The sequence below is a fragment of the Leucoraja erinacea genome, chromosome 19 (genome assembly GCF_028641065.1).
Source record: "Leucoraja erinacea ecotype New England chromosome 19, Leri_hhj_1, whole genome shotgun sequence".
Classification (NCBI taxonomy): Eukaryota; Metazoa; Chordata; class Chondrichthyes; order Rajiformes; family Rajidae; genus Leucoraja; species Leucoraja erinaceus.
In genome coordinates this window covers 37823586-37837105 of record NC_073395.1, presented here as the reverse complement: position 1 = coordinate 37837105, position 13520 = coordinate 37823586, and the positions used below count along the sequence as shown (strand labels likewise).

At 41.2% G+C, this 13520-nt stretch overlaps 1 protein-coding gene across 3 annotated transcripts in view; it reads right to left on the bottom strand.

Moving 5' to 3' along the window:
* cttnbp2 (cortactin binding protein 2) overlaps positions 1–13302 on the bottom strand; it is a 156183-nt gene extending 142881 nt beyond the window's left edge. For all 3 annotated transcript variants that reach the window (XM_055650849.1, XM_055650850.1, XM_055650851.1), the window contains exons 1-2: positions 13087–13302; positions 12112–12219 (exon numbers count right to left, since the gene is read on the bottom strand). In XM_055650849.1, coding sequence (XP_055506824.1) covers positions 12112–12219; positions 13087–13161 — 183 coding nt within the window. In that variant the 5' untranslated portion in view covers positions 13162–13302. The remainder of the gene's footprint in view (positions 1–12111; positions 12220–13086) is intronic.
* Between the last annotated feature and the right edge of the window lie 218 nt (positions 13303–13520).

Sequence of the window (13520 nt, the reverse complement as noted above, 5' to 3'; positions counted from 1 at the left end):
TCAATGGTAAAGTCCGCATAGTTGGAGCGATCCCAGGCAAGGTTGATTTAATTTTAATAAAGCCATTAGAGAGCAAAGAGCAAAGATGGATGAATGGAAATACAGAACTGGCATGAATTGAAACAAATTGCAGGAATTTGCTTTCTTGTTCCCATTTTCCTACTGTACAATACATGGTTTTTCTTTAGTAGTTTCTACGGTCTCATAGAAAGGAAAAATGCCTGCATTAAACAATACCTTTTATGACCATATTTCTAAAAATGCCACAGTGCATGAAGTACATTTGTACCAGGGTCACTGTTCTAGAACAAGAAACTGCAGAAAATTGTCTTCACAGCAGCTCCTGTAATGAACAACTTCATAATGACAAGATCATTTTTCATAAGGTTACTAAAAGATATATATTGACTAGAATATTAGGCATAATATCTGCCATGATCACAATGAATGGCGGTGCTGGCTCAAAGGGCCTCCTCCTGCACCTTTTTTCTATGTTTCTATAATTCTCCTGCTCTTCTTTTTAAGGCAAGCAGCATGCCTATCACATTCACTTAAGAGAGCAAGCACAATCTTAGTTTGACATCTGATTAGAAAGCTGGGTGTCACACACATCACACTGCACCTAGCTCGTGTCAGACTTGAACCCCCAACCATCAGCTCCACAATCGAGAGTGTTATCGGATGAGCCATTGGTGCCATAGGAAATATATTTATTTTGAACCTTTAAAATGGTGCATTCTCCAATTTACTATAATGGACAATTAATTCACCGGTAATATCCAACATAAGAGCTGAACTGATAAGCACATCAATATAAAACAAACATTGAAAAGATCCGTAGTGTGTTTAGTGTACAACAGTAACTTGTATTGATACAGCGACTCTAAGGAAGAAATAATCTCTCTTCTTTTCTAAAGCTTAGTCTACTGCCTCTGAAATATGGAAACATTGTACACACAGAAGCAGACACTTCAACCTAAGTTGCCCATGCCGACCAATGCAGCCTACCTACACTAGTCCCACCTGTCTGCATTCGGCCCATATCCTTCTAAACCTTTCCTATCCAGGTATCTGTCCAAATGTCTTTTAAACTATCTACTGCAACTACCTCCTCTGGCAATTTGTCACATACACTTACCACCCTGTGTGAAAAAGTTGCCCCGATTTCCTATTAAATCTTTCTCCTCCCACCTTACATCTATCTTCCCTGGTTCTTGATTCCTCTATTCTGGGTAAATGACTGTGCATTTACTCTATCTATTCCCCTCATGAACTTATACACCCATATTAGATCACCGCTCAGCCTTCTGCGTCCAAGGAATAAAGTCCTAGCCTGCCCAACCTCCTCCTATTGCAAAAGGCCCTCAAGTCCATGCAACATCCTCACAAATCACTGCAATCTTTCCAGTTTAACAACATCCTTCCAAGGGAAGATGACCAAAACGGAACACAATACTCCTACTAATTTTTATGAATTGAATATGGAATGGGAACAGGCCCTTCAGCCACCAGTCACCACCAATGCCTAACATCTGCTGAAAACATGTTTCAAGAGAGTTAGATGTAGCTCTTAGGGCGAAAGGAATCGAGGGAAATGGGGGGGGGGGGGGGGATACTGATTTTAGATGATCAGCCGTGATCATATTGAATGGCAGTGCTGGCTCGAATACTCCTGCACCCAATTCTCAATGTGTCTCTGTTTCTTTAACTTTATTTCACATTATTGAGCCCAGCAGCCTCTTGAACCCAATGTCACTGAACTGAATATATTATTGATTTATATATTATTGATTGTGTTTCTGTCCTGCAGTCTAGGACTATCGCAACGCAGATTTGCAGCACAGAATCTGGTGAAAGATTCTGCTGTAGTGGGAACAGATACAAAGTGCGGCCCGGTCTCGCAGCAAAGTGATGGGTAAATAATAGTCAACAATTTTCAGACTAATGCTCGGCCACCAACTAACTGTTTCCCTGCCCTCCACAACCCAGGACTTTATAATGGATTAATCTGAATATGCCTGATGACACTTTGCCTTGCAGGCATGGTTAGTGCGCATAATTCAACATTCCCATTGAAAGATCAAATGACAACATTTATAATGCTCTCGTCTAGCTACAATTAAGGTTGAGATTAGTAGACAGTGCACATTATACCTCAAGTGACAATCTCAATGAAAAATCTATTCAGCAATCTCACCTTTTCCCCCCTTCAAGTAAATATTTACTCAAACAAGTTACCTCAAAATATATCGGAAGAGATACATTTTGTTTATGTAAAAATGAGTAAAAATGATAAAGGAAAAAGCCTTGCAGATCATGTGCTGTGACCTTACATATTACTAAATGTACCAAATAGAAAATCTTTAATAGGACGTTTAAATCCATTTTCATAATTTGCAGTTATTTATTAAATTTACAAAAATTAGAACCATTCATTTGGTGAAAACAGAACTACAAACAGAACTACATCTGATCTGAATCATAAAATCTTAAGATGCAATAATTTAATATGGACAAGTTTATTAACAAATCAATTGATCAGTTATCTTTTTCTCCAATTCAATCATCATGAAGTCATTAAAGACTCAGATAGCTGCATCCAAAGATATATAATTATTACCCATACCAGGATATCTACTAATCCAATATTATCATTAGTTTTCAAAACACTCAGCAATATACTTTTGCTCAATCCAATAATCAGCCCCATTAAGGAACCAAATGGAATAATTGAGAGAGAAGAAAAAGACAATAAACAGAGAATAAGAGAGGGTGGGTTTCTTAAATGTGTATATTTTAATGCTAGGAGCATTGTAAGAAAGGTGGATGAACTTAGAGCCTGGATTGACACCTGGAAGTATGATGTTGTGGCGATCAGTGAAACATGGTTGCAGGAGGGCTGTGATTGGAAACTAAATATTCCAGGATTTTGTTGCTTCAGGTGTGATAGAGTTGGAGGGGCAAGAGATGGAGGTGTTGCATTGGTTATCAGGGAAGATATTACAGCAGTGCTTTGGCAGGATAGATTAGAGGGCTCGACTAGGGAGGCTATTTGGGTGGAACTGAGAAATGGGAAAGGGGTAGCAACACTTATAGGGGTGTATTATAGACCGCCAAATGGGGAGCGAGAATTGGAAGAGCAAATATGTAAGGAGATTGCAGATATTAGTAGTAAGCACAAGGTAGTGATTGTGGGAGATTTCAATTTTCCACACATAGACTGGGAAACACATTCTGTAAATGGGCTGGATGGGTTGGAGTTTGTAAAATGTGTGCAGGATAGTGTTTTGCAGGAATACATAGAAGTACCTACTAGAGAAGGGGCGGTGCTGGACCTCCTGTTAGGAAATGAGACGGGTCAGGTGGCAGAGGTATGCGTTGGGGAACAGTTCGGGACTAGTGATCACAATACCATTAGTTTCAATATAATTATGGAGAGGGTCAGAACTGGACCTAGGGTTGAGATTTTTGATTGGAGAAAGGCTAACTTTGAGGAGATGCGAAAGGATTTAAAAGAAGTAAATTGGGACAGTTTGTTTTATGGGAAAGATGTGGAAGAGAAATGGAAGACATTTAAAGGTAAAATTTTAAGAGTACAGAATCTTTATGTCCCTGTTCGGTTGAAAGGAAATAGTAAAAATTGGAAAGAGCCATGGTTTTCAAGGGAAATTGGACACTTGGTTTGGAAAAAGAGAGATCTACAATAATTATAGGCAGCATGGAGTAAATGAGGTGCTTGAGGAGTATAAAGAATGTAAAAAGAATCTTAAGAAAGAAATTAGAAAAGCTAAAAGAAGATATGAGGTTGCTTTGGCAAGTAAGGTGAAAGTAAATCCAAAGGGTTTCTACAGCTATATTAATAGCAAAAGAATAACAAGGGATAAAATTGGTCCATTAGAGAGTCAGATTGGACAGCTATCTGCAGAGCCAAAAAAGATGGGGGAGATATTGAACAATTTCTTTTCTTCGGTATTCACCAAGGAGAAGGATATTGAATTATGTGAGGTAAGGGAAACAAGCAGAGTAGCTATGGAAACTATGAGATTCAAAGAAGAGGAAGTACTGACACTTTTGAGAAATATAAAAGTGGATAAGTCTCCAGGTCCGGACAGGATATTCCCTAGGACATTGAGGGAAGTTATAGCAGGGGCTATGACAGAAATATTTCAAATGTCATTAGAAACGGGAATAGTGCTGGAGGATTGGCGTACTGCGCATGTTGTTCCATTGTTTAAAAAGGAGTCTAAGAGTAAACCTAGCAATTATAGACCTGTTAGTTTGACGTCAGTGGTGGGCAAATTAATGGAAAAGATACTTAGAGATAATATATATAAGCATCTGGATAAACAGGGTCTGATTAGGAACAGTCAACATGGATTTGTGCCTGGAAGGTCATGTTTGACTAATCTTCTTGAATTTTTTGAAGAGGTTACTCGGGAAATTGATGCGGGTAAAGCAGTGGATGTTGTATATATGGACTTCAGTAAGGCCTTTGACAAGGTTCCTCGCGGAAGGTTGGTTAAGAAGGTTCAATTGGTGGGTATTAATGGTGGAGAAGCAAGATGGATTCAACAGTGGCTGAATGGGAGATGCCAGAGAGTAATGGTGGATGGTTGTTTGTCAGGTTGGAGGCCAGTGACTAGTGGGGTGCCACAGGGATCTGTGTTGGGTCCACTGTTGTTTGTCATGTACATCAATGATCTGGATAATGGTGTGGTAAATTGGATTAGTAAGTATGCAGATGATACTAAGATAGGTGGGGGGTTGTGGATAATGAAATAGATTTTCAAAGTCTACAGAGAGATTTATGCCAGTTGGAAGAGTGGGCTGAAAGATGGCAGATGGAGTTTAATGCTGATAAGTGTGAGGTGCTACATCTTGGCAGGACAAATCAAAATAGAACGTACATGGTAAATGGTAGGGAATTGAAGAATGCAGGTGAACAGAGGGATCTGGGAACAACTGTGCACAGTTCCCTGAAAGTGGAATCTCATATAGATAGGGTGGTAAAGAAAGCTTTTGGTGTGCTGGCCTTTATAAATCAGAGCATTGAGTATAGAAGTTGGGATGTAATGTTAAAATTGTACAAGGCATTGGTGAGGCCAATTCTGGAGTATGGTGTACAATTTTGGTCGCCAAATTATAGGAAGGACGTCAACAAAATAGAGAGTACAGAGGAGATTTACTAGAATGTTGCCTGGGTTTCAGCAACTAAGTTACAGAGGAAGGTTGAACAAGTTAGGGCTTTATTCTTTGAAGCGCAAAAGGTTGATAGAGATCTTTAAAATGATGAGAGGGATAGACAGAGTTGACGTGGATAAGCTTTTCCCACTGAGAGTAGGGAAGATTCAAACAAGGGGACATGACTTGAGAATTAAGGGACAGAAGTTTAGGGGTAACATGAGGGGGAACTTCTTTACTCAGAGTGGTGGCTGTGCGGAATGAGCTTCCAGTGAAGGTGGTGGAGGCAGGTTTGTTTTTATCATTTAAAAATAAATTGGATAGTTATATGGATGGGAAAGGAATGGAGGGTTATGGTCTGAGCGCAGGTATATGGGAATAGGGGAGAATATGTGTTCGGCACGAACTAGAAGGGTCGAGATGGCCTGTTTTCGTGCTGTAATTGTTATATGGTTATATGGTTATAATTGTAATTTTTTTTCCAATTCAAAGTGAATGTTTTAAGCTAAAAAAAAACACACGGAAAAAAGATAAGGGACAGCCTGAACAGTGGTCTGATTTAAATTGTTTCTCTTTGTTGTGTTACAGCAGCAACTTGTCAGAAAATAACAAGCCCATGCTCAAAATTACTGATAAGTATAAATCTAAGTTATGGCTTAGATTGGACTACTGCGAACTGGTAATCCAAAAATTATCTTTCTCCTCGGATGCTGGCCGACTTGCTGAGTATTTACAGTATTTTCTATTTTTTGTATCATAAGCATTACGCCCATGATCAATCTTAGTATTATGTGTAGGAAGGAACTGCAGATGCAGGTTTAAACTGAAGATAGAGACACTAAATGCTGGAGTACCTCAGTGGGTCAGGCAGTGTATCTGGAGAGAAGGAATAGGAGTTTCAGATCAAGACCCTTCTTCAGACTGAATGTCAGGAGGAATGGAAACCAAACATAGGTGGTGATAGAGAGATATAGAACAAATGAATGACATGCAAAAAAGTAACAATGATCAAAGAAACGGTCCATTGATGGTTGTGGGCTACGTGAGAACGTGTTATCCAGCCAATGAAAATGACCAAGACGACTACCCTCATTGTTGGAGTAGTTTCACGGTCACTTCATTGAGTAACTCAGCGGGAGAGGCAGCATCTTTGGATAGAAAGAATGGCTGACGTTTTGGGTCCAGACCCTTCTTTGGAAAGAATGTTCTCGACCCAAAATGTCACCCATTCCTTGGTATTATGTGCATTCAGGATAAGCAGCACAATACATTGCCATTCTTATAAAACAGATGTGCAGACATCAAAATAATGATTATTGGAATAAAACGTCTGTTGTCTAAAGTAAATTGCCTCCATATCTCCATGAAAGCAAGATTCACCCCTTTTGCTTCATTTCCACATCAACCATGGCAGATTCCACATACATAAATAATAAGATATCATTGATCCATCCATAAAAGGGGGAATATAAAGCACAAAAAGGAAATGTTTGAAAACACGGGCGTAGAATGAGGCTAGATTTAGTGCTACTAAAGAATGGTATGTGGTACGTGGTCATTAAGTATGAAGAAAAACAGGTTTAAATTTCTCATATGGAAAGACAAGAGACTGCAAACATTGTAATCAAAAAAACTAATTATGGAACTTAGTGGGTCAGGCAGCATCCATAGGTTCCGTGTGTGTTGGAAGGAACTGCAGATGCTGGTTTTCATCGAAGATATACATAAAATGCTGGAGTAACTCAGCAGGAAAGCCAGCATCTCTGTAAAGGAATGGGTGATGTTTCGGGTCGAGAACCTTCTTAAGACTGAGGACGTTTCGGGGCGACATCCTTCTTCAGGCTGACCAGTCTTCAGGCTGACCAGTCTGAAGAAGGGTCTCAACCCTAAATGTCACCACCTAAATGTTCCATCTCTCCAGATATGCTACCTGTCCCACCGAGTTACTCCAGCATTTTGTGTCTATTCATAGTTTCCAAACGTACACTGGCACAATCTCCCCAACTGTTTCTCCGCTACATTGACGCCTGCCTCTTGCACACATACAAAACTCGTTGACTTCATTAACTTTGCCACTGACTTTCAACAGGCCCTCAGATTCACTTGGACTATCACTGACACCTCTAATCCTTTTCTTGATCTTTCTCTCTCCATCACAGGGGACGGACTGCTACAATCCTAACAACTCCCGCAGTTACCTTGACTACACTTCCTCCCTCCCCCCCCCCTCCTCTTGCAAGGACATTATCTTCTACTCTTGATTTCTCTGTCACAGCCAAGATGAGGCTTTCCAGTCCTTGGGCAACCAAGATGTTCTTGTTCTTTAGTAAAGTGGTTTGTCTGCTGTCACAGATGGATCCCACACCGGCATCTCCCTGGTGTTTCTTATTTCTGCTCTCGTTCACCCCTCCCGTTGTCAGAACAAGGATAGAGTTCCCCTCATCCTCACCTTTCATCCCATCACCCTCTGCACCTGCATTCTGCTTGGGTAGCTTACAATCCAATGGTAAACATTAAATTCTCCAATTTTAGGTAATTATAAAATCCTCCCTGTTCTTCCAACCTGCAACCCCCACCCGCATATCCTCCCTCTCCCTACCTAGACTTGCTCCTATTTAGACATAGAAACATAGAAATTAGGTGCAGGAGTAGGCCATTCGGCCCTTCGAGCCTGCACCGCCATTCAATATGATCATGGCTGATCATCCAACTCAGTATCCCGTACCTGCCTTCTCTCCATACCCCCTGATCCCCACAAGGGCCACATCTTCCCTCTTTTCTTCCCCTCCCCTACATTTCTTCCCTAGCTTCACAATCATTCTTTTTGTCTCACACCTTCTGTCTTTTCATCTCTGGCCTTTAAGGCCCACCATCTAAGAAACCCCCCTCACCTGTATCAACCTATTATCTGCTAGACTGTGGCCTGCCATTCCTCTCTTCCAGCCATCATCCCCACCCCACCCACGATTAAACTGAAGAAGGCACCTAACCCGTTCTCCATGGATGCTGCCTGACCCACGAGTTACTCCAGCACTTTGTCTCTTTTTTTCTACCATCAGTTTGTTTATTGCTTTAAATGTCATTCATTGAGGAACACAGACCTCAGTGGGGTCTGAGCGTGGGGACCCAGGGTGGGTTTTGGACACTAAATTATTTTGGAACAATTGAGAACTCTATAATCACACACTGTGGCACGAATCATGCCTGACTAATGTTCGGAAAAGAAAATATGTAAAAAGTAATCTTGGAAAGATGGAAATATTATGGTTTTATTCTGTCAAATATGTTAAATAACAAGCCCCTCCACAATATACCCATCCAAAACTAAATTGTGCAGAGAAGTAGCGACCAACTATTTAAAAAATGTTATTATCAACTGACCATGAGAACTACTTTTACAGGGGGTTACAAATTAGTTCTAGTTACATCCAGCAGAGAAAAAAAACAATTTAATTAAAGACAAAACCTAAAACTATTTAAACACAGAAATCACTTGGAATTGAAATCTTCCAAATCAGCCATTTTAAGAAAATTACATTTCACTGGGATTGCTTTCACTGCAGCATTTTGCTTATGTTCAAAAGCAAGTTGGACCCTTCTGTAATGATTACCACACAAATCAGTGCTGCAAGCAATATTGAATAGGTTGACATAAAATACTGCAAAGGACCAATGAAAATAGAACAGGACTGGTTGTCCCACTTTCAGTGAAATGTGGAACACCAACTTTAACATGTGTTAATTTATTATATAAACCCCAACTGGACTAATAATTCCTATTTTTAGTTCCATTTAGTATATTGAACGGTCACTACATTTTGAAGAGTGGACAATGGATTGGTAAATACTGAATGTCAGCAAACATTTAAGAATCAGAGATTTTATCTTCCATGCTTCCTTATCTTGGAATTAGGACCATGTAGTATATTGATTATAGCAAACTAATACAGCAAGCTAACTGAGCTCAGTAAACATCAGACATAAATAAGGCATAATATGTAACTTACTTTATTTTATAAATTAAAACTCAAATAAAATTAAATCAAGTAAGAATCGTTTGCAGAACTACATTTGCATTCAGGACAGCCACTCAAGGGCAGCACTGTACTGAAACGGATAGTGCAGCTGCATCACAGCTCATGCAAGCTGGGTGAGATACTGATCTCAGGTGCTGTGTGCGAGTTTGCACACTCTCCGTGTGACTGCATTGGTTTTCCCTGGGTGAACCGGCTTCCTCCCACGTCCCCAACACATGCTGGTTGGCAGGTTAAATGGTTACTCTCAGCCGCTCCTCAAGCAAAAATATTAATTTTGTGTATGAAATCAATTATGCAATTCTACATATCCTCACTGAAGTTTGTTATATATTTCAATCCCAAAAAAAAATATTTATGAAGTCATGGAACATTCAGAAATGCGCAAACAAACGTTTTTTGCAAACTGCGTGGATTCCTTTCTCATGCCACCTGTTTTCTCACAACATACAGGAGGACATCCAGCTATCAAGTTCATGCCAGACAAAATGTGTGGGAAGGAACTGCAGATGCAGGTTTAAACTGAAGATAAGACGTAAAAAGCTGGAGTAACTCAGTGGGTCAGGAAGCGTCTCTGAAGAAATAGGAGTTTCGGGTCACGACCCTTCTTCAGACTGAAAGGTCAAGGGAAATGGAAACGAAACATAGGTGGTGATAGAGATATGGAACAAATTAATGATATGCAAAAAGGTAACAATGATCAAAGAAACGGTCTGTGGGTGTTGGGCAAGGTGAGAACGAGTGATACAGACAAAGAAATTCAGCAAGACGACTACCCTCGTTGTTGCAGTACTTTCACTGCCATCTTGGCGAGTTTCATTGTCTATACTCGTTTCCACCAAGCCCACAACCAATAAAGAAGGGTCTCCAACTGAAACATCACCTACTCCTTTTCACCAGAAATACTGCCTGACCCACTGAGTTACTCCAGCATTTTGTGTCTATCTTCTTTCTGTTCATGCCAGATGTCAGAACATTCACTAGAGACTCATTCCTTCCATATAATTTCATTTTCATGGAGTTATTTTATAGTTTATTCCCATATAACCTGTTCTCTCTTGCATGCACCTCCACTCTCCTGATTCGCCTGCCGCGTTTTTCCCCCACATGAGGAGCGGTTTACAGTTACCAATTAACCTGCGAACCAGCATGTGTTAGAGACGTGGGAGGAAGCCAGTTCACCCGGGAAAACCGATGCAGTCACACGGAGAATGTGCAAACTCCCACACAGCACTCGAGATCAGTATCTCGCCCGGCTTGCTACATTGAAATATTTCACATATCAATGCGGGATTTCCAGCGGAAAAGCTTTTTATGGAATGGAACTTTACTGTAAATAGGCAAATCAATTATTTTTGCACTGGTGATTCATACACAGCAACCTTCCTAATCATCAGCCCTGCTACACGATTCTGAGGAATCAAAGGAATGGGGTTGAGTTGATGTTTTCTGGACTTGGAAGGAATCAACATCATCCCATTTCTCCCCACTTCTTCCCTCGGCTCATGCTGTTATCAAGTGTTTAACTACTTTTGCTGCCAATGTGGTGAAAGGTGCTTCCTGATAAAAAACATTTAGTTGCCGAATCTCAGCTGACATAACAAATCACCAAACATCTCACATAGGTGAAATACTTATATTTACGTTTGGAGGTTTCTGTGTCATCAGCTGCCAAAAAGAGTTTTATATAAACCATGATCATTCTAATCCAAAAGATAGACACAAAATGCTGGAGTAACAGGCAGCATCTCTGGAGAGAAGGAATGCATGACGGTTCGGGTCGCAACCCTTCTTCAGAAGGTTCTCTTTCCCCCCGACTCTCAATCTGAAGAAGGGTCTCGACCCCAAACGTCACCCATCCCTTTTCTCCACAGATGCTGCCTGTCCTGCTGAGTTACCCCAGCTATTTGTACCTATATTCAGTTTAAACCAGCATTTGCAGTTCCTTCCTACACACTAGTCATTCTAATCCACTTTCAAGTGGGCTCACAGTCTGGGATAACAGGAAAACTCAAACCCATCCCACCTTGCCAAGAAAGGAAGCACAGGCTATCCAATCCTGGCTAAAACAGGCCACTCTTCCGACACTGGCTCAATGGGAACTGCACCCCACCCGTCCCTGATTAAAAGAGAGAGTTGATCCATACCAACCATTATACAAATGGAAGCAACCAAAGTATATTTATCTAACATTATCTAAAATAAATCATTTTCAATGTGGGCTATCAAAAAACTAAATTAAGCTGAAAGATGGTTGGGTGAAGTTGGAATTCTGTTAAATGGGAATCTCTTGCAGTAAATGTATCTGCAGTCAGTTTCACTGGTCCAGAGTCCAGAGTCAGTGAGTTGGAGTGCAATCGAGAGACAGTCAGAAACATTGGGAGGGGTCAGTGAATTTGTGCCAAGCTTCATCTCAAGCAATCATTCGCTTTCAGGAAGCACAATTTCTTGAAGGAAACCTTATGGGAATATTTTAATTTTAATCAAATGGTGCAACTGTGTGAAATCATTCATCTTTACCGACAGCCCAGCTTGAACTTTGATTTTATCCACTGGTGTCATTAGTGCAGCACTTTGGATGTGTGGAGCAACAGCTAAGCTGTAAAGCTTCCATTACATCATTTAATCCTCACGTCAAGTTCTACCATAAAGAAAACAGAATTGCTACCGGGTGTAATGATGACAGTGTTCCATTAACCATTAACTATTCCATTAATACATCATTAATGAGGGGAAATCTCTGACACTATTAAGCCTATCGCTGTATGTATATCTGCGCCTATAAAATTCCAAGATCATATTGTTTTATCCTGCAGAGAAAAGTTTACGTTAAATCTGTTTACTGAGGAATCAGGGAAGTTGTTAAAACCCAAAAAAGGAACCATTTATTACTTACCCTCAAGGTTTCAATCACCAGATCTCTGGCTTCCAGTTCCCCCTCAAGGATGCTGAGAAGAGTCAGTAGTTCTGGTTTACTGAGATTGTCCATGTCAAATTCAGATTTCTGTAAGACAGAAACAAATATGCCTCTATTATCAAATGTATGTCAATTTTGAAAGGACATAGATTTTCACAAATAAAACACTCAAAATAAAAGACCAGTAAACAACCTGGTTTCAGTGCACATATTTCCAAAATGCATTTAATACAATTATTTAAAATGGACTGTCTTCACGTTTCTTACCTCGCCCTAAATCGGTAAAGTATTGAAGAACTATCAATCATAATCAATTTAAGTACAATATAAAGGAAAATATTATTTGGAGAAATATAATCTCCTATGCGATCAGGCTCTAGCTTATTAAACTGACATAAGATAAATGGCAGAGGCACTGGCTCGAATTTCAGCTGCAGCAAGAGAACCCAACGGGTTTTGTTTCAGCGGCAACTGTGGCCGCAAAAATCTGTGTGTGTGTGGGTGGATTTAATCAAAAAAATGCAGTTAATTTTCGAATTTCGAAAATATTGCATTTTCCACCTTGAAGAGATAAGGGGACTGGAATGAAGGGGGGGGGGGGGGGGACAGCGGGAATCTCAACAACTGCACTGAAGGTTGAGACAACCCCAAAAATCTTCATCCAACACAAACAAAATCCATCAACACACTCACTCGGTAGGAGACGAGCGTGAAGGAATCAACGAGCAAATGAAAAGCAGAAAGAAAAATCACATTAAATTTGAAAGGAGACCGAAATAAGGTTTCTTTATCTGAAAGGAGCCCCCGGCTTGTAGCAGGAACTTCCATAGGGAATGGATACATTGTGTCCAGCGGATGAGCAGCAACACAACGTTCCACACATTGTAAGCGCGGCTTTTCCTTCACTCGGGTTAACAATGTGTCTCTCGGGGAGGTCGGGGCAGCCGGCTTTACCTGGCAGCTGCTCGGGGTTTGTTCCTCGGACGGAGGGTCGCCGCTGTCCGGCCGCTGCTCGCTCTCAGTCGCCATTTTGCCGTGTGAGAGAGAGAGGGAGGGAGGGAGCGGGAACGCGAGCAGGCAGACAGGGGGCAGCGAGCAGCAGCGAATCGCCCCGCCGCCACATACAGCAGCGCAGTTACAGCGCACAGCCAGCCCAGCCCAGCGCAGAATGGGGCTGAAGGTACACCACTCCTCCTCCTCCTCCTCCCTCATCCCTCCTCCTCTCCTCCTCCCTCCCTCCTCCACTTCATCCGCCACCCGTCTCCCTCACCCACCCTCCCTCTCTCCTCCCTCCCTCCATCCCAGTCCGATCAAACCACACTCAAACCAGGTTACGGGACACCAAGTCTCACTCGATTGACTGAAAGATAAGGGAAACTGGCCGACAT